Source organism: Anguilla rostrata, chromosome 1 (assembly GCF_018555375.3).
Source record: "Anguilla rostrata isolate EN2019 chromosome 1, ASM1855537v3, whole genome shotgun sequence".
Taxonomy (NCBI): Eukaryota; Metazoa; Chordata; class Actinopteri; order Anguilliformes; family Anguillidae; genus Anguilla; species Anguilla rostrata.
Genome location: NC_057933.1, coordinates 15,409,856 through 15,436,751, shown reverse-complemented (window position 1 = coordinate 15,436,751; position 26,896 = coordinate 15,409,856). Strand labels below are relative to the sequence as shown.

At 44.8% G+C, this 26,896-nt stretch overlaps 2 protein-coding genes across 7 annotated transcripts in view; both read left to right on the top strand.

The window, feature by feature from the left end:
• Positions 1-269: 269 nt before the first annotated feature.
• zfyve21 (zinc finger, FYVE domain containing 21) lies at positions 270-11,057 on the top strand. 2 transcript variants are annotated; one of them, XM_064324664.1, is made up of 8 exons: positions 270-456; positions 4,736-4,786; positions 5,399-5,567; positions 6,884-6,959; positions 7,178-7,269; positions 7,631-7,684; positions 8,795-8,925; positions 9,552-11,057. In XM_064324664.1, exons 1-8 carry the CDS (start codon positions 277-279, stop codon positions 9,585-9,587), a joined length of 789 nt encoding a protein of 262 aa, XP_064180734.1. In that variant the 5' UTR covers positions 270-276; the 3' UTR covers positions 9,588-11,057. The 2 variants fall into 2 exon arrangements, with proteins under 2 accessions (XP_064180734.1, XP_064180743.1); XM_064324673.1 differs by lacking the exon at positions 7,631-7,684 and having other exon boundaries at positions 273-456.
• Positions 11,058-12,259: 1,202 nt separating this feature from the next.
• The window catches only part of LOC135249121 (transcription factor IIIB 90 kDa subunit-like), a 63,447-nt gene continuing 48,810 nt past the window's right edge, over positions 12,260-26,896 (top strand). The window contains exons 1-5 of one of the 5 annotated variants that reach the window (XM_064324407.1): positions 12,260-12,525; positions 13,287-13,504; positions 18,472-18,552; positions 22,617-22,790; positions 26,243-26,274. In XM_064324407.1, the coding sequence (XP_064180477.1) occupies positions 13,321-13,504; positions 18,472-18,552; positions 22,617-22,790; positions 26,243-26,274 (471 nt within the window). In that variant the 5' untranslated portion in view covers positions 12,260-12,525; positions 13,287-13,320. Of the gene's footprint in view, positions 12,526-12,597; positions 12,719-12,802; positions 13,019-13,286; positions 13,505-18,471; positions 18,553-22,616; positions 22,791-26,242; positions 26,275-26,896 lie in introns of those variants that run through there. The other 4 variants (XM_064324417.1, XM_064324433.1, XM_064324409.1 and 1 more) reach the window with 4 other exon arrangements.

Below are 26,896 nucleotides of genomic sequence, written 5' to 3'. Positions count from 1 at the left end.
CCACTCTTCTCCTGCTCCTAGAATCAAATTGCTGCAGTTGCAATTAGCAAAAAAAAATAAAAATATGACAGCACATCTGTCGACCACATCTGTGCAAAAAAAAAAAAAGAATCCAGGAGTTAGCATCCTAGGGCACAGTTTACAAATATCGTCCACAGGTTGTGGGTGGGGTTAGAATCACAAACAAAGATTTTTATTGGCCTCTGTCCTTATTTGTCATATCAGCCACTGAAACGAGCTCTACCTAGTTTGATTGGCTCAAAGACGTGTCAATCAATGGACATGTCTAAATCGCATACGGGCGGGGAGGAGGACAGCTGGATGGAAAAAATGTCCTCCGTGCCTGATGGCAAGAAATTGGTCCGTAGTCCGAGTGGACTTCGTATGGTGCCCGAGAACGGAGCATTCAACAGTCCATTTTCACTAGACGAGCCACAATGGGTGCCGGACAAAGAAGTGAGTTTGGAAAGCAAAGCATGTGTCGTTTTTGTGGACTTTTCTTTTCTAGTGAGACTCAACAGACTGGGCGTTGCGTTACGGAGTAGCTACTGCTAGCTAGCTAGTTCTGATATATAGCTAGATTCCTATAGCTAGCTAACCAGTTAACTTGGTTGTATATCATATCGTGCATATATTATCTATATATTATCGGTAAACAAGCGCTTGCAAGTTATTCATTAAAGTAGCCTAGTAAGATGGCTTCTAAATGTTTAGTTACATTTGCTATCCAGTTAAATTGTTATAGTAATGTTACAACTTTAAGAAAGCTGCTTAGTTTGCGATATTGACTGTCTTTTAGTGTTGATGGAGTCAACTTTTGCAACAACAGAAATACGAGATTGGACTTCATGACAACTGTCACGCTGACGTGACTAGTCTAGGTCTACTCTAGGTCTACGGTACACATAGACAAACAATACAATAGCTATCAGCTAGACTAGTTATGTCATGCGATCAAAAATGCCTGGCATTGTCCTACTACGAATCACGGTTTGCATGTTGGCCAACTGGCTAGAATAGCAAACAAATAAACAGTGCTTTATTTTGTCTGGTTTACAAATCGAAGTTCCAGTGTCCCTAATTGCCGTCTCTCGTTAGGTACTTAACGTTGGCTATCGCTTATCATAATTCACTGAATAGCTAGTTGTGACGTTCCGAAGGGCTAAAGCTGGCTCTAAACTGATTTCAGACATCTGCCTCGTTGTTAGTCGCTCAGCTACTTCTTGTTTGTGCCAGCTAGCGTGTACACAGTCAAATGTAGCTAACGTTAGTTAGAAATTGTAATCAGGCCCTAGCTAAATAGCTAACGTTGCAGTATTTGCAGTGACTAGCTACACAATGGGCAGTACCACAGCAAGGATAGCCAAAACGTTCTTTCAATATCTTGCTACCTAGCTATGTCGGGTAGGCTAATGTTAACTACGGTATTTTGTAACGTTAGCGAGTAGCCACCTGCGCAGTCTTAAGTGAAGTACTACTAGTTATCACAGTGGGTTGAAGGAGGCCAGAGTGGGCGAAAGCAGTGTTAACTGCCCACATTTGTACTATATAAAATGACATAAATACGAGTTTTGCGTCAGCATTAGGCACAGACAACACAGCCTTTCTTCAACATCTGTTTATGTCGAAGTCCCCATTGCCCCGCCCCATTAATAAAGATTAGTACTGAAGTCAGGGTTGTTATTTTTTAGCGCTCTGATGAACTAAAAGGGATTCCTGCAAAATCTGGGTTTAACCATTTTCGTTCATGCCATTTCAAAGGTTGGTTCCTCTGAATCACATGTCATTTAGCAATCTGCTCTTCCGTCTCAAGCAACAACACACCACTAGTATAACGATCCAATAAATAGTTTCTTGCATCCACTGACTCTAATGCATGTGTATTGGATGTAGTTGTACTATTCTCACTTAGTTTTATTTATCCAGTTCGTCTGTAACACTGAATTACAAGTCGGTGGTCTGATATGGAATTTTGAACAAGTCACATGTGCAGTGCAAAAACTGGCACATTAGGATCAAGGCCTGTTATTATGTTATGCATCTGTGGAGACCAATAGTGTTTTTTTTTGGTCATGTTAGCCTTTGGTTATAGTTATTCAGCTGAAGGGATTTTATAGTGCTTCCCTTTGCTGATGTGGACATGGGCATCTGAGGTCAAGTTCATGCAGAGGGAAGGAAGGAGCTTTAAGTGACTAGCTTGTGTAAACAATTCAAGCCTGACTGTGTTCTCAACTGTTTATTCTTGGTCTTGATGGACATCCTGTGTTTTTTTTTTTTTTTACACCATTTGACCCATGTGTGTTGATAATTGCTGGTTACTTTTGTTGAGCTTTGCTGTTCAGGCAGAAATTATTACCTAAAATGTGCATTTTTCCTGATTGTATATCGTTGTTCAGTTGTATGATTTGGAGGAAATAATAGTTTGTTTCGTATAATGTTACCTGAATGTTTCCTTTTTGTTTTCCAGGGGTTCCAGAGAGCATTTGTTTAACCTTGAACTATAACCAGTGTGTTCTTGTTTTTGTTTTCCGTAAATCTTATTTCAGTGGGAGCAATTGCAGATGGGAAACACTAACTTTGTAATTTTCTCACAAGGTTTGAAAAGTCTGTTCATCTCCTGAGGTTTTTGATGAGTTTGAACACATATACAAATCGCACTTCACTGTGAATGCCGGTCACTGTCAGTAACAAACCTTGAAGTTTTCCGCTGCGTTGATGAGATTGTACAGCTTGTAAAGTCGGAGGTGGAAAGTCCAGGGGGTCAGAAAGTAAAAGTCCTGCCATGTGTTTCTTCCACCCCTGAATTCAGTCAGCTGATTTAGTTCTACCTCCTGGCTGAAGAATAGTGCTAAAAATGAGCAAGTCCATGTGATTGGACCGAAATACTGGGGAGGACTTTTACGTGAAGTCTGATCCTGGATATCCCACCATCGTGTTCAGTTGGAAAGATGGATTTGATATGGTTCCAGGGTCACATCTGGAGGTTCAGTGTTCTTGCGCACTTGTTTATGTGCAGTGGTTAGGCAGAGCCAGGCTTGGCAGTATTCCCAGGACAGCCTTGTTTTTGTGGCTAATGCAGCTCCTGTTGTAAGGCGGTGCTGTGCTATGACAAGAATTCAGGACTGCCTGCTTCAGATGGCACAGAGGGAGGGGCTTGAGGAGTGGTTGCATGGCACACAGAGCTCCATCTGGCTCTGTGTGCGTATGTATGTAGGTGATTGTGTGCCTGTGTGTGTCGTGCCTGGCACTAAAAGTGGCCCTTCAGGCTTCCCCTTCCTGTCCAGACAGCAGGAGACAGGATGAGTTGGGCGGTGCTGTCCACAGAGAGACATCATGTGATCACTGCGGCTCATGGTGGACATATTGCACTAATTCTGTGCAACAGTTGTGGCCTTCCTCTTTGATTGTACTTTTAGCAAATGTGTGTCCTTCCATCATCTATTCACCCTGTTCATTTTCTTTAAAAAATGTTTGATCAATTTGGAAGGTACAGCTCTTTTTGTATGAATGTGCCATCACTGCAATCTCCACCGTCAGTTGGAACCCTAGCATACAAGTCCTCCAGCACACGTGCAGCTAGCCGCTGCTACTGTTCGCTCTGCAGTCCACTCTGTGAGCTGTGCAGTCACTGCGCAGGTGGACTGCACCGCTGACGCAGCTGCCTCAGGAAGCTTTGCAGGTGTCAGATCAAACAAAAGAGGAGGGGTAAACACCCAGCCAACTTGCACTCTTTCCCTGCTAAATGCTGTTCCCAGCCTTATGTTTTTAATGCTCTTCTTTGTCATGCCAGGATGAACAGAACCAAGAATTATCACTGAATGCAACATGGTGTTGTTCTGAATTTGCTAGGTTTCTGCGGAATATTATCTGATTCAGGGGTTCTGATTAAAACCGACGGCTGTAAATTAGGCTTTGGTGCCTTGGTTCTGGATTTTTAAGGAATATGTTTATGCTGATGTATCCATTTTGTGTAGGGGAAGTGACGTGTTGTTGTTCCTGACATTGTTAGTTACAAGGCTTTCAGGAACTCCTCATAATTAGAGTGGACATTCTGGGAGAGACATAAGCATTACAGTAGACTCAACCTATTATTAGTTAGGCTAGATGTGTAAAATGAGTTAACATGATGCTGTATATCATAAACATGGAGTATTAGTCAATCACTTGTACTTAAATTGAACATTGCCTTAGTTTGACAACATTTCGAATATTCTTTACAATTTTTTAACAGAATATTTTAATTATATATATATATAGGCCTACATACAGCAAAGGCAACTAGACTGGAGTAAGATCTTAAATTGATAAATTAACAGTGAAAAACAGTGAAACAGTGTGTTTAGTTTTATATAATAATAATATAATAATAATAATCAGGTTCAGGGAAGATGACATTGAAGTACTTAGAATTTTGAAAGAAATTATGGTAGATGACAGAAGCAGTTTCAAGTCAATTGCAGTTCACTGAGCCAGAGCTGAAAATGAAGCTAAAGTCACACTGTAACCCTTTTTACACGGTTATTCTTGCCAGGATTTGTAGCGTCAGAAAGCCTTGGATCCTTCATTAACCAAATTCAAAGTAAAGGATTCAGTCAACATTTTAGGCAAAATGGGGAGCTAAAATGAACTGAATTGTTTGTTTTCTTATATAATTGTGTATTTTCTTGAACGGCCACTTGCATTGAACTGCATGAACTGCAGTCAATCATTGTGTAATTCTTTGTCCGCCTTTCAGTGTCCAAGATGCATGCAGTGCGATTCAAAATTTGACTTCATCACCAGAAAGGTAAGAATTATGTTATAATCCAGTAGTTCCCAAGCCTGTTCCTGGGGATCTGCCACCCTGTAGGTTTTCATTTCAACCCTAATTTGGCATATCTGATTCTAATAATCAGCAGCTCAACAAAACATTTAACCATTGAATGAGGGGTGCTTTGTAAGGGTTGGAGTGAAAACTTACGGGACAGATCTCTAGGAACAAGGATGGGAACCACTGTTATAATCCCTGAATTACAATAAGTCACTGTCAATTAGTTCAGTGCCCTGGGTCTCTGCTCAGTCAGTGGGTTGAAGCTTAGATGCTGTTCATATTGGCTGCTGTAGTATATGCAGTTCAGTCTTCCTCAGTCAATATGTTGTGTAGTTGCCTCCCTAATTACATGTCAGCATTTAGCCAAAGATCCTTTCCAGAGTAAATGGCACAGATTACATTTTTACATACAATCCATTTATACAGCTGGATATTTTTAATGAAGAAATTCAGGTTGAGTACCTTGCTCTAGGGTACAATGACAGCGCCCCAGCTGGGAATCGAACCCACAACCTTTCAGTTACAAGGCCTCAGAGTTCTCATAACCGCAAGAATGTCCCTGCTTTTCCCCCTCTGCTTTGGGCGCAGCACCACTGCCGGCGCTGTGGGAAGTGCTTCTGCGATAAGTGCTGCAGTAAGAAGGTGGCGCTCCCGCGCATGTGCTTCGTGGACCCGGTGCGGCAGTGCGCAGAGTGCGGCCTGGTCTCCCAGAAGGAGATGGAGTTCTACGACAAGCAGCTCAAAGTGCTTATGGCTGGTGAGCACGCTCCCGTATTGCACGTCATGGTATAGGAGTATGTCTGCTTTTTTCAACTGTTGAACAAAACATCAGACATCGACTTCACACTCGAAAACATAACAAAGGTAAATACACTCATCTTGCAAATAGGTGTCAGTCAAAAGTTGCTTATATGAAAAATTGTGATGCTCAGCTTTATGATTCATACTGATAGAATTACTACAGCACTATAGCATCTCCATTGTTGGTGGCATAGTTCACATTGGTGCTGATAGCTTTGAAATCATAGAAAATATCCATATTTGAGGAAGCTTTAAAAATGTAGTGATTATAAATTTTATAGTAAATATTCAGTCTACCCACCCCTGTCCTCAGTGTGGTGGTCCTCCCTGGGGAGGGGGGGGGGTTATAAATGGGTCGTGCCCCTGGGGTCTTCCACCCCACAGCACCCCAGCGTTAATGAAAAATCCATTAGCGCGCTGGGCTGCCTGGCTTGCCTGGCCTGGACAGACGGGGCTCAGCACGGGCACCCTTGTGCTGAGTGCTCGGATTAAGACCCCTAAAAGCCTTCAATCTGCAGCTGTCTCTGAGCTCACGTGGGATTGGTGCTTCGTTAACTCTCCAAGTGCTGGAGTGGGCTGAGGCACTGCCCTTATGGTTTTTCCCCTTTCTGCATCTCCATTCCCTCTCCTCTCAGTTCAGCTGTGCGCTGTTGCAGAGTGAGCGCATGCACTGCCTGCTGCAGCAAAACCAGGGTGCTACACTGAATCTGTGAGCACCCAGGCATAGAGACGTTAACATTTACATAGTAAACATTTTAGTTTACTGACACGATAATTGCTTTCCGATGTTGAAATAACTTTTAAACCAGGAGTGCTGGTGGATTGGTTTTCATTCCAAGAACTTATTCTGGCTTTCATTTCTAAGCTGCTGTAGACTCCAATGTTGGTACGCTTCTGTATTGGACCACAAGTGTTTTTTCCAATAAGGATACATGTGCTGTCTGTAGATATGGCTTGTTCCTTCATGTCAGAGCAGATGGCATATTTAATAATTAAGAGCATAAATTGCCATGAAATCCCAAATTAGATATACTCTTATTATTAAGTCCAGCTTTAAACTTTGATTTCCCTGAAATGTACCTGCAGGACATTGTAATTGCTCTAGTCTCTTCTGAGTCATTGCATTTGGTGCCTCTGATTGACTGTCTGTCTGCATCAATTGGACAATTGTATTTTGTCAAATTGGTATCAAATGGTAGTAGAAGTCTATTATCTCTGATTACATTTGTCACATTTGATTTGTGATACAGTAGCTTCCTTATTTCTGAATAGGCGGTACGTTCCTGGTCACCTTGGGTACGTCAGAGAAGTCGGAGACCATGGTGTGTCGTCTCTCAAATAACCACAGGTACTATGGTTTCCTGGAAAGTTTTACAGACTGAAGGTACTAAAATATTCATTTCAGAGATTCTGCTGTAAGATAAATTGTGGTACGAAGATACAACTTTCTCTTCTTAAAGTCTGCAGGCTGAAAAAGTGAGGTGGGAGGTATGTAGTATATTTTTCTTCTCTCTGCTTAAAGGGCAGGGACTTTGTTTTGCGGCCTAAAGGTCTGTCTTTGCTCAGGTATCTCTTCCTGGATGGGGAAAGCCACTTTGAGGTGGAGCTGTCTCGGATCACAAGCATGCAGGTCCTGACTGAGGGCGTCACCCCAGGAGGTAAGGCGCGCCCCTGGACCCCAGTGCCGTGTCCTTCGTCCCCGAGAGCGTCGTAAAAGGCGCCGGGCCTGGGTGTCTCTTGAGGGAAGCTGTCACCCAGAGGAGTCCTGCTTCCTGTGGCCAACCTTCAGCTCTTCTGTGGTGCAGCATCTCATTCAGTCTATCATTTAGGCAATGTTGAGCACTGCATTTGTAATACTGGGAATGTTAATGAACCGTAAGTCCTGTGTGCTTGATCAGCGGTGGAGGGTGGGTATATTTTGTGTACCGGACGGGAACGGTGCGCATCTGGGCTTTGGTGTTCTGAATAACCCTTCTTTCTCACTGTCTCTGGGCTGCCTGTCTTCTCTTCTGGGCTCAGAGAATGACATTCACACTTACACCAGTCTGCTGGAGAGTCAGTATATATCAGAAGGTCAGCACTCTTTCTCTGTCTCTCTCCCTCCGAGACTCGTCGATGTTCATCCTGTTCATCGAGTCCTAGTCCCTCTCATGCTGCTGCTTTTAAAGAGGTGTGCCGTCCTATGGGGAAACTGAAAATGATCATTTTTAGCTGAGCCAAATTCTCTTTTGGTCTCCACTACTGCATTGCGCTCGCAACTCTATATAAGGACAGTGGCAGTGTTCACTTCCCTGACAGGGAAACAATGATTTTGTATTTGGACTTCACCTCTCTTCTTTGTAGTAATTTGAAAGCACAACATGAACTTGCTCTTTTATTCTATGACTTATGAATCAAAATTGATATGTATTTGGTTTGGTCTGCTTTCAACTGCCATATCAACCCAGTTCAGAAGATCCCACACAAACCTCTATTGGCGATTGTGGTCTTCTTGACATGTGTCAATATACAGATTTTCTTTTCCTACTCTGGAATAACAGGTGAAAACTAGCTTTAGGCTAAATCTGACAATCTTTCATAAACCCTCTGCAGAACTGGTGTCTCGTTTTCACTGTCCCTGTCAAATAGATGTAGTAAATGTAGTAAAATACAAGTCCCTCAAAGGCTATCTCTTTAAAAGTGCCTCCTGCATGTTTCTTGGCTGTTACCATGTGTGGCATACAACTTGAGGTGCTCGGTGGCCTGTGTGACATGCAGTTCAGTATTTGTATATCCCATGATGAATGCAGTATACAAATTGTATTAATATACGTGTGTATCATGGGTCTTGCAGAAGGCCCTGTGGCATTCTGGATCGTACTGCTACAACTGAATTATATTCACAGATAAAATCGTACATGATGTGCTAGACAGTGCTTGAAATTGTGTCATCTCATTTGTGGTTTTTTTTTACTGAATATTTTAGAACAGTCATCGAAAAAATACGCAGCACTGAATACTTCCCTAATTTTAAGTCTTGCATATTTTGCCACTGAAGAAATGTTTGTTCACTATTTTGCTCTATATAAGGCACTTTTTTTCTGGTATCCTTGTTTGTGTACCCACAGACCTACTATTAATTTGCACTGTCTGTACTGGGGTCATTGGTAGCATTGTAAGGACAGTTACTGTGTGTGTGTACAGGTGGAAACCCCAGAGCCAGTGGCATGCTGCTCCACTATAAGATGGTGGGCTCTCTGGACCTGCAGCAGTTGCGCATGGAGGCTGCTGATGACAAGAAGGTTGCATCCGCCTGGCTGGCTGCCATGCACAAGGTAACACACCCATTAGACTGCTGTGACGGTGCACTCCGTTTACTGTCTGCAGTTCGCTCCCTCTCTGGGTCTTACATCTCCATTTCAATTACTTCTCCTGTATTTGGAACACATTATAGTTTACCTCAAGCGTTCTTGATTCCCTCATTTAGAAAGCACAGTTTCATTTAAAAGGCCAGCCCATCGCTGCAGTGTGCTCTGTAAATTTGGGAGGTGCTGGCTGCGGCAGACCTCCTTCAGAGAGCTGGTGCTGCTTTTCACTCTGCACTAAACCTGCCGAGCTGCAGAGAGAGTGGGGCACCTCCTTTTCAGACTCAAGGTCAGGGTTCGATTCATGGTCAAGACCACAGGCCTATGAAAAGTATATGTTGTACAGCATGTCATTTTCTAGCATTTGTTACGCATTTTCTCACATGACCCACCTCAGCCCCTTATCACGGTTCACAGTTTGAGAACCGCTGGTCTAGAGCACATCATTTTACAAACGGACAGTTCAGTGTTAGATATTGGAAAATGGTGCGGCTGTGATGTGCATCACGTATTATTTTCCCAATGGGACGTCCCAGTTAGCTTTCGCCATAAATACTACATGTACTGACCTCTGTCTGTGTTCCCCATCCCACCAGGCCGCCAAGCTGCTGTATGAATCGCGGGATCAGTGACCTGGTGATGAGGCGGAAGGGGAGAGCACAGACCCAAGTGTATCCTGCTGCTCAGTCTCGCGCGTATTCTGACATGCCTACAGTCTGTTTACTCTGCTTTCTGTTCCCACTTCAGGCAGAATGGATCTCTAGTTGTCAGTGCTGTTGAGGTCCACAGGTATTTACTGACTCTAGTGCAATATATACGTTTAATAAATGCTTTAAATGTAGTCTCACTTATTGGATTTTGTAAAAACTATTTTGTTAAATATTCCTATTTTAACACAATGAAGACGCAGTGTACGTACTTTTTACTGCTAAAGCATTTACTATAGTTTTTTCTAGCATTCATGTATGTTGGTTTTTCCTACACTAAGGGGGTGAATTTAATATTTGCTTTCATGGAATGAGTGGGTATTGTCCCAAGCAAACAAGGTTGTGATTTTTTTTTTTTTCTTTTTTAAAGAAGTGCGCTGCTAAACCCCTTCACTACACTAAAATCTAAAACCTGTGCACAGCTCTCTGAAAGAATGATGTGAAGATATAATGCTATACAAATGCGTAGGTTTGTGTGCATTTAACCAAGTCAGTATTCCTCAACCTCACACCAAATACCAACAAACACTGCTTTTCTTAAATGTCTATGATTGAGCTTGATCGATTTGAATGACTTTTTATCATCTCAGCAAGGTTGGATTGAAAAATAAAGCCATGGCATAAAACGTTCCCTTGATAACCAAGATTGTCATATAAATATTTTTAACGAGTTGTTTTATTAATTAGGAAACTTCATCAAATAAAATTTCCTACTCTTGCAGCTGTCCACACCAAACGTGTTGTGATTCTAAACTAGTAACACATTTTTTTGATAAGAGGCATGTTTAAAGTTGTTTGCTAGATGTGGATAATGTGGCATTATGTGTTGCAGTGCACCAGTATGTGTGTTTTATGTCAGATTGTGAGGTTAATTGTCTTCACTGAATTTGCCAGGCTTTTCTTTAGAGATTGATATATTATTTGATACGACCAGGTGTCCTTTTCCTGAAAAAAAATATATATATATATATACAACTTTTTTTGTATTTAGTCAGGGACTTTGTTCTTGAAGCTTCCATTTAAATCTAATGCATTATCAGTTAGGTGTCATGAAGTTGTTCTCCTCACATGAGATTCTCCGAGGTCCAAGTATGCATTTTGACGTGGATGAACTAGAGGCCATTGAAACCCCAGTTAGAAAGTACGTGCATTCAGATTAGTATTCAGTTGCAGAATAAGGGTTTAAAAAAATTAACTACAGTTTAAACGGCAGTCATGGTGTTACATGAATACATTCAGAAATAGTTTTGTAACACTTTGCTATCTCTGATTTCCAGATTTTTTTTTTTACAGTACTTGTCTTACAGTAATTTTATTATAGTTTACAAATGTATGTGCATACAATGTTCAATTTTGTTATATTATCCTAACTCAAATTAAAGACAGTTATTTGTATCCATATGTTTTTGTGTTTGTTTTTCCATTAATGCACACACACACATACAGTTCAATCATATTTCCTTTAGGCAGAGCTGGCCCAACCCAGTAAGCGACTGCATGGGGCCTGGAAACTGCCAGGGGCCCTGCTACATCTGTCTCCCTTTAAATGTCTATATAATACTATTGTGTGTCACTGATTCTGGAGAACTGCAGGGTCTGCTTGTCAATCGCCAAAGCAATTCAAACTAGGGCTGGGCTATATGTACAAAATCAAATATTATGATCTTTTTGACCAAATACCTCGATATCAATATTGTGATGATATTGTGGGGATTACTATTGGTACTTTCACAAAATTACACAATGAGATTTTTGATAAATAATCATCAGTAATGCCTATGTAATAACTAAGTGGGTAAAGGCAAATAATCGAACAGCTAGAACAGTCAGGTAAGTTCAGAAAATTACATCACGTTACTGTAATGCTGCCTTTAAAACCAGGAAAAGACAACACTTAGCCATATCACGATATTACGATATACAAAATCCCAGACGATGTGTAGTCTCATATCACGATATCGATATAATATCGATATATTGCCCAGCCCTAATTCAGACCCAAAAAACCAGGGGAGGTATAACTTAACTGCTTTAATTGATCAACGATATGCCGAAAAGCAAAAAACAAAAAAACAACAAACAAAAAAAACCCCATAACTCCAGAAGCAGGGTTGTAGACCCCTGCTCAAGTACAAGGCATTCAGTTAAAAGCAGTAATCTGTTGGATTGCACAACAATTACTATGATAGTCTCTAAAATGAACTATAAATTTGGATTAGTCGATAAAGTACCTAGTTGCACCGCCCATTTTTGTTTTATGAAACATCACACTCCCGTCACTACCCATGACATTTTGACGAGCGAATGCGTACCGCTAGCCCTGAACCGATGCTCGTGAATTGGATATTGCATACCACGTTTCAAGGCACGTCATCTAATGACTCAGCCCGCAAGAACTTGACACAAGGGGATACTAGCATGGTCGTATTAAGAATTATTTTAAGCCCTTGACATGTTAAGCAATGTTATTATCCTAATAAGTATTATTTACGTCCATAATGTGACAGTTTTCTTAAATTAGCTACCATCAAAGACAATACCCGTATTCACATAAACACAATTTATTATTCTCCCCCTCTGGTTAATATTATTTGGAACGTTCCACTTCAGAACGCAGAGCGACACATGTCTGTAAAGCTCAGGAATACCTATTTCTGAATGGATAGTTGTGACTGAAAATGCTATTTGTTCTGTTAAGAGCGAAAACACATAATACACACCCAGCGTTATTGTTTAAAACATAACTACGTAGCATAAAAGTATATACTCCCTTTTTGCTACACAAGGCTGGGTGCCTGCCTAAACCACGCGAGCATATCTGCCGGTTTATATTTGCAGGAGTGAATTTGCGCATTCTGCACCGGTACGTATTTAACATTTTTTGCGAACAATTAACAACATCATGGTAGTTAACATATGTAAGCATTTGTCTCGTTAACTTCGGCTAAGTAAGAACTGTGATACATCGGATTGACGTTGTTTCTTCGAAGTAGCAAGTTGGTTGGTTGGCTATATAGCTAGCCGCGTTATAAACAGCAAACTGGTGGCGTGAAAATGTACTTTTATTTCTTTTTCAGCACAGCTAACTGCATTAACCTGACATTGATTGCTGACAAGAAGTGATTTAGCTAGCTATCCAATCACATCACAGTGTATTTCACAAGCTAACCTGCTCACTACCCAAGTACCTACCTAGCTAATGGTAGCCTAGTAGTCAGCACAAGAATGTACACGTTGATGCCTTGTTAACATTACGTTACATAGCTCGCTACACTGTCGCCATTTCAGAAGCCAGACGTGAATAAAGAATGATAATCTAGCTAGCAAATGCTTTGACTACTCACTGGATGGTACGTGTAAGATGTAACAAAAACGTCTAAAACCTTTAGGCACCTGGAACTTGATTTACAGTCAAACAGCAACCACGTGACGAGGGTAGAAAGTTGCTATTTCCAGTCTGAGACTAGTACCACCACGTTGTAATGTGGCATGGGATTTGTTTAGATAGCACGAAACAGTCTGAAAGCGAGCGTGGCATGAAAGTTGGCCACACCGTGGGTAGATGTCTTGTATAGATATATCGTTAATATATTCTCACCCGTTTTTGTCCTGCTTTGCAAACAGGTTTCTTGTATGCTGAGAACATAAACGTGTCACCATGAGCTCCCGTCAGTGCAAGAATTGCGGCTGCACGGACATTGACATTGACCAGGCCCGAGGCGATGCCGTCTGTATGGGCTGTGGCTCAGTGCTGGAGGACAATATCATCGTTTCGGAGGTGACATTTGTGGAGAACAGCGGTGGGGGTTCGTCGGCCGTCGGTCAGTTCGTCTCATCAGATGGTAAGTTCTCTGGATGTTTGCTTGGCCAGGTTCATACAGCTTTCCATCTGGAGAGGGCAAAAGTGATGCTATCCTGGTCAGGGGACCTGGCTTCTAACTAGAAGGCAGCTAGATCAGTTTGTTGGTGTATGCTGTTTGTAGGCTTGGTACATTATCCAGATCTCTCCTCTAAATGTTTAGATCTATTGAGAAGTTATGTCTCTAGACAATTTTTCACTTCTGGTAAATAAAGGAGCAAACCGGAAATGGCAAAGGCTTATGAATATGGGTTCCCAACTTTGGTATAAGTTTAAAGAAATATTTTGTCTAAGAATGGTGGTGGTGTATGTAAAATTAGTTATTAATTGCTTCTGTGAAATAATAATTTTGAGCAATGCAATTGCCTACAATCAAACTATTTTGGCCCACCTCACATAAACCCAGATAAACTTGATACAAACCCTCAAACTACCAAGTTCAGATGATAATGCTCCACAGATGGGCCACTGATTGGGATGCATGGGTCCTAAACACTGAGGGGACACAGTCCTGTCCGGCTATGACAGAGGAAATGGGGGGTCGGGGGGTACCAGAACTGTGTGCTCACTGCTTCCCCCAAATCTACTCCTCTGTCACGTAGGCCGACGAGCAGCAGTCCAGCAGGGTCATTTGAGGACTGGCCCTCTCGCCTGATCTTTTAGCTGACTGTGCATGTTGGGAAAAGGGCTGCTATGGTGGTGTTTTGTAATGGCAAATCTCTTCTTTAAACATGATGCACAGAGCAATAGGAGTCCTGTCAGTCACAGTGGCCCTGTCAGGACAACTGAACTATAGAGCTGTCATTAATAAGAATCTCCTTTTTGGCATTTATTTATTCAGTTCTTTCATTTTCGGCCTGTGGGGAGGGGGATGAGTGACATAATGAGAAAATCATAATCATTTTTAATCAGTTGAATTCAATAAACTTTGTATTCCATAGGGGCAATTATGAAATTTTCAAATTAAGCAGGATTTGATTATAGGTGTCAATTCACTGTGTTTAATTTTAAGTGAGATTATTTATAAATCCTGCTGAAGTAAATTTCTGTGTGTTTGCAATAAAGAGAAACAGGTGCAGCACAGCTCTGTGTATGAAACTGGAGGAGTGAACTAATGTATACTGTATATACAAACATGTTGAAAATAAGAGTAATAAGATAGATAGACATGGACCAGAAGTGATGTCTTCAGACTGCCCCCCTGTAATACAGCTGTGCTGTGAAAAGTTCACTTCAAATTGTGAGGCTCTATTTTTAATATTTCACTTTTTTGTTGTCACCTCTTATTAGCTTTGATTAATGGCACCAGTTCCATCGTATATGAATGCCACTGACTGCAATTTATCAAAGTGAAACTTCGTCCATGGTGAAGTGGGCACCCATGCTTTAAATAAATCATAAGGATGGATGGCTGGCTGGCGTATCAGAAAGTTCCCATTTTTCCTGCAGTTGCTGCATTTCAGAATTTTCACCCAAGCCGAAAGGAAGCAATTTGTGAAAATGTTAGTTAAGGTGAAAATCAGTGACTGTATGACTCAAAATGATTTGTTTAATGTGTATTGTGCATCCAGAGTAGGTGCTTATTTAAAGGCTCTTAATCTGGTTTATTAAGTTATCCTTTGACTGCCAATGGCAGCCAGTGCTGCAGATGGACGGTAGAGATGCTTTGGTTTTACTACGGAGGCCAGGCAGTGCTTGCAAGCTTCATATGTGATGTAATGAAAATGGCACAGTTCTATTATAATGAATGCAGTTCTAAAGCATGTTGATCATTGCCTGTCTGTACAGTGTGGGTCAGTGTTATTAGGTGTACAAATAAGGCAGATTACTTCTGCTTGTTAATAATAGGGCCATTAGGCAAATTGTTTTAAAAGTACAATATGTAGTTCTACAGTGACCACATCTGTGTGATAACACTTTACTGCAGCAGTTGCCATGTAAGAAACCCCTCAGATACACCAAACAGCATCAAGGTCACCAACTCTAAGAAAGCAGAACTTATCATGACGAGGTCACCAACTCTAAGAAACCCCTCTGACGCAACCAACAGCGGGAGTATCTGAGTGGTGAAGGAACGTGTATAATCTCACCCAGTTCTACTGGAACAGGATTCATTTAATGATATCTCGATTATCTGACTCCAAAATAATGTTTTAACCTTTCGTCTGTACTAACAGTTGTACACAGATGGAGGAGACTGCTTTCCGCCAGTAGTGTGGCTCTATATGGATCGCTGTCTATCTTGGTAGATGTGGGTGTGTCTCTGGCTTGTGTAGCCTGCTTAAATACAATTGTGTATCCTGCTACGACGCTGGTGTATAGGCAGGTGACTACGGGGTGCAGGTATCCTGAGTTCTGTGTGTATGTTAGGACCATAAAACTGCTGGGTGTGCAGTGGTAAGAGTCAAAGTGGAATGTCAGGTTAAAGTGAATGCAGTTTATAGTACCGTTTGTTAACAATGGCTGGATAGTGTAGGAATATCAATGGCTAATCATTGTGAGCGTAGTTGAGTATGGCCTATATACTCAAATAGCATGCGATACGGCCACGAGGCAGACACAGGTTGAACCTCAGCCTGGGGCTTTCTGTGTGGAGTTTGCATGTTCTCCCCGTGTCCGCGTGAGTTTCCTCCAGATACTCTGGTTTCCTTCCATAGTCCAAAGACTTGCAGGTCGGCTAACTGGAGATTCTATATTGCCCCTAGGAAATTAATGTGAGTGGTATGTGTGCCCTGCGATGGATTGGCGACCTGTCCAGGGTGTATTCCTACCTCTTGCCAAATGCACACTGGAATAGGCTCCAGTACCCCCTGCTGCCCTGACCAGGAAAAAGCGGGTATAGATAATGGATGGATGGATCAAATAAAGACACAATCATGACAAAACAGTACAGATCAATGATCCTGCAATGATCTCAGTGAGCATGTCGCACTGGGTTAACCTTGGTTTCTGGCTGGGCACATCCTTAATAGTCAACAACTTGCTCCCCATGACACTGACTTTCCAACTACACAAACACTGTCTTTATCATACTTGCTGACTCCCTGTCAGAGCAGTAAACAGAGTGTATTCCTTTGGGGGTCTGATAAGAGGCAGACTGCTGTGAACTGCCCTAAATACAAAACTGCATAAACAGGATTCACATTATTTCCCTCCTCATTTGACTGAATGTATACATTAAATGTAAGATGGCCAAATTCTCATTTTCCCGACAGTCACACCTCCAAAACATTCAAACTTGATATTTATATCTTGAAATACTGCTTTTAAAGTATCTCTAAGTACAATGCATGAATGTGTATGCAGTATTTACAATGTACCTACATCTGCAGTCACACTGATACTAGGTTCACTTCATATAAAGTGTGGAACTCGGTGTAACCATCTCAATTTATGTAGTCAGCTTTCAGTCTCAGGGGAGAGCGTTTTTTCCTTTTTTCTTTCCTATAATCTACCAGCAGAGGGCAGTGTTTTACTATTGAGTGGTTAACATCAGAGCACAGAACTAAATTCACTCCGTTTTAATATAGTCGTTCTTTGAATGCTCATTTGTATCACACACAAACCACCTGTTTATATGCCTGAGTGTATCAGTGTTTAATGTATATGTATGTGTGTATTATACACAAACAATATATACATATATTAATTTTCAGTATTATTCCATATAGCCTAGTTTTTAGTGTGTGATATGCATTTTCTTTTGTGTACACAAAAAAGTTTGTTTGCTTAAATTATTTAAATTTGACAGGCCTCCCTGAAGCTATAGAATACATTTCTTTGAAATTGAGGTTTATGTAAGGAAACTGGGCTGAACAGTATGAGTGCAGCGTTCTGTTTTTCCTGATTTCTTTGCCTGAAACACATTAGTCTGGAGACGTGGTCAGGGCTGCTGTATGCAGAGTTGACTGTTTTTTTCAGGATTGCTCATCAATTTCAGGATTCTTAGTGCAGCAACTTTCTGTTGAGCTGATCTTTAAGTCATGGCACTTTACCATTCTTCTGGATAAAGTCATTTAGGCCTGCAAATCACATTTCTAAGGTGCCTAGGTGCCTGAACGCTTAAAATCTCCACCCTGTAGTACTTGCTTGTATCCCCACTAAATGTTGTGAAGGTATTGCCAAATGCATTTGTATAGATCAAACTGAATAATATAAAGTGCTTTTAAAATTAGATTGTGGTGAAAGGGAAGCGTTGAAAATCCGAGCTGGCTTTTATATTAGGCTACATTAGATATGTAGGCTTGCACATTCAGATGAACTTTGATAGTAGGTTCAGATATTAGTTTTACATTTCTTTTCGGCTTTAAACACCATTCGTATTAACCGTATTCGTATTAATAAACAGCACACAATCACTGTTAAGCTGTACCTGTTGTTGCAGATCCAAAATTTTCCATTTTGAACACAGACCGAAACATTTCCCAACTCCTGTCCAAGCATGTTTACTGAAACACAGGGGGCCCACAGGACTGTCTTACCTCCTCTAGTTTTCACACTGTACACTGGTCATCTGACACCGCAAGCAACAATTGTGAAATATGGGGAGGACACCTTGGTTATAGGTCCTATGTCAAAGCTATATTTGAAATAGTGTGTGTGTGTGTGTAGTCACCAGGAGAATGACTGTAATGTTCTTTTCAACTTTCAGCCAATAAATCAATTCTTATGTCAAGGAAATTGTATATACTGCCTATGGGTAGTATATACAGTAATTGCACTCATTCACTGGTGTCAGTCATTACAATACAACAGTGATTAATCACAACTGACTGCCATATGTTGAGTAGAGAGCGTCTTTGTTGCGTGGATGTTTTTGTTCTTATGTCACTGTGTATTTATGATGTGACCGTTAGACTTTTCACAGTTGGGGTTGTCTGAGCATTTCTCGAGCCCTTAGTCAGGGCGTAGTGCGTGTCATAATCTCTGCCTCCTGTGCGCCCCCTGCAGGCGCGGCCAAGGCCATTTCCCTGGGAACGGGGTACCACGCGGGCATGGAGAAGCAGTCCCGGGCTCAGACGCTGCAGAACGGTGAGTCTCCCCCTGCCGTTCGCTCGCCGCCGCCGCCGCCGCCTCCTCAGGGAGAGCAGCGTCTCTCCCCACAAGCAGGCCTCGGGGGGGAGGCCTCTGAGATCACCTTCCTGTGAATCCGCCCAATCGGCAGCGAGTCGCACCTGGGCTCCGCTGTCTTCCCCGCGAGAATACTACTGGTGCTTTTAACTGCATGTGACTAAGCTGTCGGCCATCTGGGTCACAGGAGAGAAATTGCAAAGTGTTTGATCTTTTATAGGATTAAGCAGAGAGGAAGAGGGAGAGAGAGAGGGTCACTCAGGGTGTGCAGGAGAGGAGATGGATGAGAAAGTAGACAGGAGACCTCCTGAAGAGACCTCAGAGTTTTCCGCTCTGGCTCAGGTTTGGCCTTCGCCTGGTTTTTACGTCCCAGAATGCTGTGCAGTTGTTCCGGTGATGTCACTGCTTCTTGTTTATTAGACTTTATTGGCTAATGGGAAGACATTAGATAGATGATACTTAGAGCTTTGTTATACAGGTGCTCACAGTGAAATTTTTCTTGGTGTCAAATTGTCCATTCATGCACAGTACTCATCTAGTCGACCCTTATTCTCATGTTAGGGCTGAGTCATAAAAGATAACGGTAATTATTTAAATCTTTTCTGCCATGTGGCCTATTGGCTTTTTTTTCCTTAATAGCTGACAATACTACGGAACGTCAGAGGCCATGTGAAATATTTCCATAAGAAAAAAATCACCACTGGTATCTGTTCAGTGTAGAACTGACAGCCAATAGACAGTAACGCCGTGCTTCCATGTGATAAAATGATGTGGTTTTTATCAATTGTGGAATTTACGTGAATCTGCTTCTGATTGGCTGTCGCATCAACGCCCAATAAATAGGAGTTGTGTTTCTCTTTCGCTGCAGAAGTATTTCACGTGGCCTCTGACATTTGGAGGCTCACTATTGTGTCAATATGACTAAGGAAAAAAAGACTGAAAGGAAAAGGCCTTGGTACACCATGGTGGTCATGATTGATTGTTATTGTGCTAAATAAACTATAGATATTAATCGTCCTTTATCTCCCAGCTCTATTGCAGTGTGTACGTGTAGCATTAGTGTCTGAGAGTAATTCACACTTTCACAGTCTGCTTTACAGAGATCAGCTTCCAACAGCTGTAATGCTGGAGTAATTATTGGACCGGTGCGTGTCAGAGGCGGTGCATTCTCGTACGTGTGTGTGTGTGTGTGCGTGTGCGTGCGCGTGCGTTTGTGCGCGCGTTTGTGCGTGTGCGTGTGTGTGTGCGTGCGTGCGTGCGTGCGTGTGTGTGTGTGTTTATGCCCGCGCGCGTAGGGGCAGAGCAGAGTGGGCGGGCGTGGCAGTCGGTCACGCTGCGCTGGAAGGTCTGCAGAGCGCCGGGCGCCGGCGCGGCCTCGTGAGGGAGCGACTCCGTCCGTGAGTGCGAGCGAGCGAGCTCCCGCCCCCCGCTCTCTCATCACGTCCGCCTCTCACCCGCGCAGCCCTCCCGTCCGTCTCCCCGCCAGACGCGCCAGACCCGACGCGTTCCCCGCTTAGTGCCTTGGAGACGGGTCTGGAGCCGTAAAGCAGGGCCTGGCAGCGCTAATAAATCGGGCGGGGAGGCGGGGGAGGCGGGGGAGGCGGGGGAGGCGGGCGGCGGCGTGAAGGCCGCAGTCTCTCAGCGGGTCTGATGGAAAAGGTCTGTCTGAGACGCAGAGACGCTGCACCTTCATCACTGACACAGGACCTGCTGCTGCTTCCATCAGGGATAAATACATCGGGGTGGAGATTTTGGAGATGGATGGTTAAAATGGGTGTTGTGCTGTGTAGCACTGTTTTTGTGTGTGTGTGTGTGTGCAAATGTATGCCTGTTTGTGCATACGTGTGCAAATGTATGCGTGTGTGCACACGTTCGTATGTACACTCGTGTGTGCGTGCGTGCGTGTGTGTGTGTACACCTGGTACTCTGTTGAAGTTGCTAATGTCATGCTGGCTGTGTGTGAGCTCACTGTCTGGTATGGTCTGGCCTGTGCAGCAGCTGATTCATATCCAGGGTCAGCTGTGGTCTTCCCTGCTAGAGGCTGTGGAACCATTTCCCCCTGACCTCCACCCAGCCTCTGTACCCATTCCCCCTGACCTCCGCCCAGCCTCTGTACCCATTCCCCCTGACCTCCACCCAGCCTCTATACCCATTTTCCGCCTGACCTCCGCCCAGCCTCTATACCCATTTTCCCCCTGACCTCCACCCAGCCTCTGTACCCATTCCCTGACCTCCGCCCAGCCTCTAACCCATTCCCTGACCTCACCAGCCTCTGTACCCATTCCCCCTGACCTCCACCCAGCCTCTGTACCCATTCCCCCTGACCTCCACCCAGCCTCTGTACCCATTCCCCCTGACCTCCACCCAGCCTCTACATTCCCTGACCTCATCAGCCTCTTACCCATTCCCCTGACCTCCACCCAGCCTCTATACCATTCCCTGACTCCACCAGCCTCTGTACCCATTCCTGCTCACCAGCCTCTGTACCCATTCCCTGACCTCACCCAGCCTCTGTACCCATTCCCTGACTCCACCAGCCTCTTACCCATCCCTGACCTCCACCGCCTCGTACCATCCCTGACCTCCACCCAGCCTCTGTACCCATTTGACACATCACATTGGGAAAAGAGGGAGATTGATAATAAGGAAACTCTTTCCCATGGTTGTCCAGCATATTCCCTGTTACTGTAATCATGAGTGGAAGTGAATAAACAGGGATAATAGACCCTCATTAATCACTGGGATACTGAGCCCTTAGTGTCTGTTTATATAACTCCACTCACGCAGGCGAAACCCTATATGCGGTTCTGCAGTACAGTTAGCTGATTTCGGGCAGGTCGCTGGGTGTATTGTTCCAAGGCTAAACAGGATCTGGAGGAGAGGAGCTCTGAAGCGATTCTCCGTCGGGTCCCGTGGGCGCAGCCTGTGTCCCCCGTGCCATTACGTAATTCTGGCCGTCCCGCCTCTGTGTGCGGTCTCCACCGTAAATCCGCCGCCGCTCCAGAGCGGGCCCGCTCGGCCAGAGCCCACAGTTTAAGACGGTCATCACGCAGGCTTTAAAATAAAGAGATTACCCTTTAAGCCCTTTGGGGTTATTTCAGGTCTCGACTTTCCACCATTCCTCCTCTCTGCATCCTGGCTCCACCTTGAAGACGCTGCCCTCCCGGTGCTAAGATGGGACTAATCCGCTATTTCTGAGCTCTAACATGTACCTTGACACACTATAAGTTTGGGAGATCCTTTCTGCAGTATGTCATTAGTACAAGCATGTGCGAGTATTTTTATGCCAAGAAATAAGTGGCTTCATTTATGTAGAATGTCTGAAAATGCATCTCTGAAAATGTCAGTTTTACACTCCCATTAGAAAAATCACACAAGGAAAAATATACTCATAAGTTTCTAAAATACAGTTGTGAAAATGCAGCCTTTCAACTGATGCAAGAGAGCCCGTGTGTTCACACGTAAGCCAAGACCATACATTTTTTAGCCCCTTTATACATCATTGTTAGCATTTGCACCTCTTAAAAATAGGCAGGCCTTCGCTTGTCGAAATGAGAAGTTACTTGGAAATAAAGGCGTGGAGGACAGGGCTGAGTAATATTCAAATGCCGTGTCACCTGTGTGCTGAACAGCTGAGGGTAGAGCGGTGTGTCTGCTCAGCTCAGCTAAGCTGTTGGGAGGCTCTCAGAAGGGCGCTAATGGCTCGCTACCACCACGGCAGCGCCTAGGAGAACGCGGCTCTAGATCACCTGCGTGAGGCGCGTGTGCATGCGGGCCAGATCTGGGTCAAATACGTATTCGTTTTGGATTCAAAAACTTTTCTGTGCTCTGTTGATCTTGCCTGGTGTAATTGAGCCTGCCAATATGACCAGAAGGCGAGGTTTGCACTTTTTGAGAGTATTTCATTGGTTCCAATACAGCAGACAAGATCAGTAAAACGTAGAAAAATATTTGAGTCCAAAACAAATACGTATTTGACCCAGGTCTGGTTCGGGCGCCTGAAATTGCGTGCGTCTCGTCCGCAGGGAAGCGGCAGATCAACCACCTCGGCCACCAGCTGCAGCTGAACAAGCACTGCCTGGACACGGCCTTCAACTTCTACAAGATGGCGCTGAACAGGCAGCTGACGCGCGGGAGGAGGACGCTGCACGTGATCGCCGCGTGCCTCTACCTGGTGTGCAGGACCGAGGGCACGCCCCGTATCCTTTCAGCGCCGGTAACGGGGGCGTCACCCTGAGGGGTGGGTTGGGGCGGGGGGGAGGGAGGTGGTAGTGGAACTGACTACCCAGAGCTTCAATGCAGGGGGGGCATTCAAAAGGCCTGGACTAAAAAGGCCTGGACTAAAAAGTTTGCTTTCGTCTACAGTTTTAAGGGCACCCACAGAGACTGCATATGCACAGGGCCCTAAATTTTGGGGTATATCCGTGGCTGGTATCACAGTGTCACGCTACCAAATTTGCCATGGCTCGGTGTCACGCCGCCAAAGTTCTCCCAATGAAAAGAGCGCCGGTAGCAGCCAGCTAAACCACCATTAGCTGAACCACCGTTAGCCTCGCTCTCGAGAGCTCTGGGCCTAATGCAGTGGCCAGGGCTACGCTAATAAGTTAATGAGTGAAGGTTTTATGGTGAATCTGTCTGGAGTGAGTGAGTGAGTAAGAGAGGGGCACAGAGGGGGCGTGAGTAATTCCTCTGGTCTGCGCTCATCTCCCCGGCCGTCTCCACCACTTCCTGGGACCTGCTGGGTTCCTCTGCCCCCGGTGGCTGTGACCAGCTGACTCACTGCCTAATGGTCTGAGCAGACCCGTCCCCGAGTCTGGCACTGCACCAGTAGACAAACAGGCCCTGTAATCAAAATCATGTGGAAGCTTATCACAGGGTGTCTGTGCTGCTTGTGAGATTTTTCCAGATTTTCCAGATTGCAATTCCTTATCATGAAGTAATAATAATGATAATAATAAATAATAAGACGAAATTCGAGAAATGTGGACTTTGGTGACTTTGGGGTTGGCATGTTACTTTTATCCATTTTTCTTCGAGTAAGATAAAAGCAAATCAAAAGGCCTTTGCATGGAGCAGTGTTTAGAAATGGCAGCCCTGTTGTGTTTTTCCTATTGGTAATCAGCATTCAGTGTGCTAGGTCTAGCAGACGTGGGGAGGGGGGGAGAAATCAAATTTCACTCAGAAGTTGCCCGATTTATGGGACGTGTGATGATTCTGAAATGAAATAAATTGTGCGGATCCGTGGGAGTTGCTGTAACAATTAGGATTAGATTGATTGAACATGTTTATAAAAGCTGCTTTGTTTCCTTTAAATTCACCGTGAAAGCCTCCCCAGCAGATGCTGTGGGAGAGTAAAGTGTGTGGTAGGGCTTCAGGGATTGTGTGTGCACCAGCAGAGAACTCCTTATGTAGTTTCCTCTCTTAGCCCAGGCCCAGAGCTACTATAGGTGTGTGCGTGTGTATCTGTGCCATGTGTGCACGTGCGTGCGTGTGTTTTTTTTGTCTGCCTTGTGCGTGTGCGGGTGTGTGTTTGTGTATGTGTTTATGTGTGTGTGCGAGTGTGTGCACGTGACTGTGTATGTGCATGTGTGTTTGTGTGTGGGTGTGTGCACGCGACTGTGTGTCTGTGACTGTGTGTGTGCATGTGTGCGTGTGTGTGTTTGTGTGTGCCTGTGTGTATTGTGCGTGCGTGCGTGTGTGTGTGTTTGTGCGTGCGTGCGTGTGTGTGTGCATGTGTGCGTGTGTGTGCCTGTGTGTGTTGTGGTGGTGTAGGGAGGAAATGTGTCAGGGCGTGCCTCTTCCCAGGAGGACTGCAGGGCGGGGCTCAGCAGTTATTTTTAATCCCGGCAGAAAGGCGTCCCCCGGGGGGCTTGTGAGTGGGATCTGGGGCCACGCCCAGAGCTCAGAGAGCTCGCATGGCCTGCGTGCGCCCGGCGGTAGGGCTCTCAGTACAGACGGCTAGCACGGTGAACGCACGCGGTGAACATTGTGTCAGGATTGGGTCTTTATACCCACCCAATTTCAGCTAAACACGTGCTGTGCTAGGCAGCCTAATGCCTGCTCCTTTTCCCTGCATTTGTGTAAGTTTACTGAAGGAGAGTCGCGCTGACGTTCTCGGTGTCCCCCGCGCTGTGGGAACGTAGCGAAACGCGCTATCTGCGCACGCTCCCCCCTTCCTTGTGCGTGCGTGCAGCTGATACGGCAGGGGGGCGGGGGGGGAGTTTCGTTGGAAAAACCGGGAGCTTTATCAGGGAGGGAGAGAGGGCGGAGGCGGTTTCCCAGCGCACTGTTTACCCAGCTTCCCTCCCGCAGGGACAATTAAAGAGGCTCCGCTCAGCCTCCACCGCGCAGCGTGCTGCACAGCTGCGGAAAATGTTACTGCAGCACAGACACAGCCTCAGCCACGCCGAGCACAGGAACCGGCTGCACATTCACATCTGATATCCCAGGCAGGGCTGGATGTGAATGGAAGCCTCTCTGTAGCTGTGAGCTTCTGTGCCTCCCAGGTAGAGCTGAAGCTGAACCGTCCAGCGCTTGGATTAATGTTTCACCTTCCTGTCCGCCCGATCGCTGCCTCGTTCTAATGCAGCGATCGCGGACGAGCCCGGCGTGTTTTTGCCAGAACCGAGGCTTACGTAAGCCGGTTATCGCCTGGCGCGGTGATGGTGATTATTTTGGGGATGAATTGTCTGCAATCTCCCGACTGTGCGGGATTATCCTTTCCGTTTTTGGGGCGGCGGTAATCTCGCCGTGTGCTGTAAATCCCCGCGAATGCACGTGGACAGGTGCGACTGTCGTCACGGCGACCGATGCACAGGGGGGAGGGTGAGGGAGACAGGTCGGTCTCTGGGAAACAGGCCAACCTGGAGGCGCAGGTCTGAAGAGCCGTGCAAATTGGGAGTGAAACGTTTTGAATTTCGTTAATTTGTGTGTCTAACGGCAAGGCCGTGTGAATAAATACGATCCAAGTCCGGTTCCTCCAACCAGCAGAAGCTATACATACTGTACCGTTGAGTGCAGTGAGACCCACAGTGATGTTGTGACGATGGGCCCCTACCACATCACATTGATTTATCGAGCTCCTGTTAGGTCAGTTAGACCACTCTGCTGATTCAGTCAGTCAGAATAACTCTGAATGTACTGCTGCCACATTTTATTCACAAGGAAAATGCAGAAATGGGAAGTTTAGCTTATTTCTGAGACCCTGACAAAGTTACCCCTGAGAGTGGCGAGACGTGCAGTGCAGTCCGCGGAGCAGCCGACGCTCAGCCCATATTCTAACCCCCCTGCGCGGTTTGTGGTCCGATCCCCCGCCCTGTCACTTTCTGACCCTTGACCCCATCTCTGTTTGTTACCCTCACTGCTTTCCCCCTCCCCTGAATACAGCAAAAAAAATACAAACGAAAGGCTGGCTGTCCAACATTAAAAATGGTGTGTGGAGGAGGCTGCGGATGCGACCGCGGCCGCAGGTGCTCAGCTACGCTGTAATCCAATCACCTTCAGGCGGCTCGCGGCAGCGCCTGCTTTGTCATTCTGAGCGGCCGCTGTCTGCTGAATAAGGCCGGGGGCGAGCGGCGGGGGATGCGCCGAAGGGAGCGCGCTAACGTGCTAACATGCTAACACTCGCGTTTTCCCTTAACCAGCCCCTCAGACATGCTGCTGGACCTGAGCGACCTGCTGCAGGTGGGTTTAAACAAGCTGCTCCTCTCACTACACCTGCTGTACAAAAACACCTGCTGCTGCTGCGGCTTCTCTTTTTTTCCACCTGTTTATTTTTGACATTTTTTGTGTATTTCTTGTTCTTGTTATGAAATGTTGAGTGTGCCTTTCTGCAGTTGCTATCACATTCGCACATGCTGTGGCAAGACACGGCCCACAAGAAAGAAATTTGGTGACACGCCCCTTCCCCCCCCCCCCCCCACCCTAACCACATCTGACATAATTGGGGGCAGTAGTCTCTGCAGGTGTTCACTGCAGAGTGAGTTCAGATTGCTCTCTCGCTGGCTTTTAATGGAAGAACAAGCTGTGTGCATTTTCCAAACCGCCTGAAAGCAGTCATGTGATCTTCATGTACAGTACAATATGTCCCTGTCCTATCACAATAACTCCAGATGACATCACCCCCTCATGCTGTAATTTTGCTCCTTTCTCCACATTTGTAAATGGTTCCATAGTAAGCATATTGAGTCTCTGCAGTGGTTGTAGCATGCTTGCTTAGGAAGAGTCATGGGAATGCCCTAACATTCCGATTTTGCCATTGAAATACTGTAAAGGGCATGCTATTGTGAGGAGACCGTGACTTGAA

Coding starts and splice junctions, on each gene's coding strand:
- zfyve21 (XM_064324664.1), top strand. CDS start 277: ATGGACATGTCTAAATCGCATACGGGCGGGGAGGAGGACAGCTGGATG. Junction 5,568..6,883: donor GCTCAAAGTGCTTATGGCTG/GTGAGCACGCTC, acceptor ATTTCTGAATAG/GCGGTACGTTCCTGGTCACC. Junction 6,960..7,177: donor CGTCTCTCAAATAACCACAG/GTACTATGGTTT, acceptor GTCTTTGCTCAG/GTATCTCTTCCTGGATGGGG.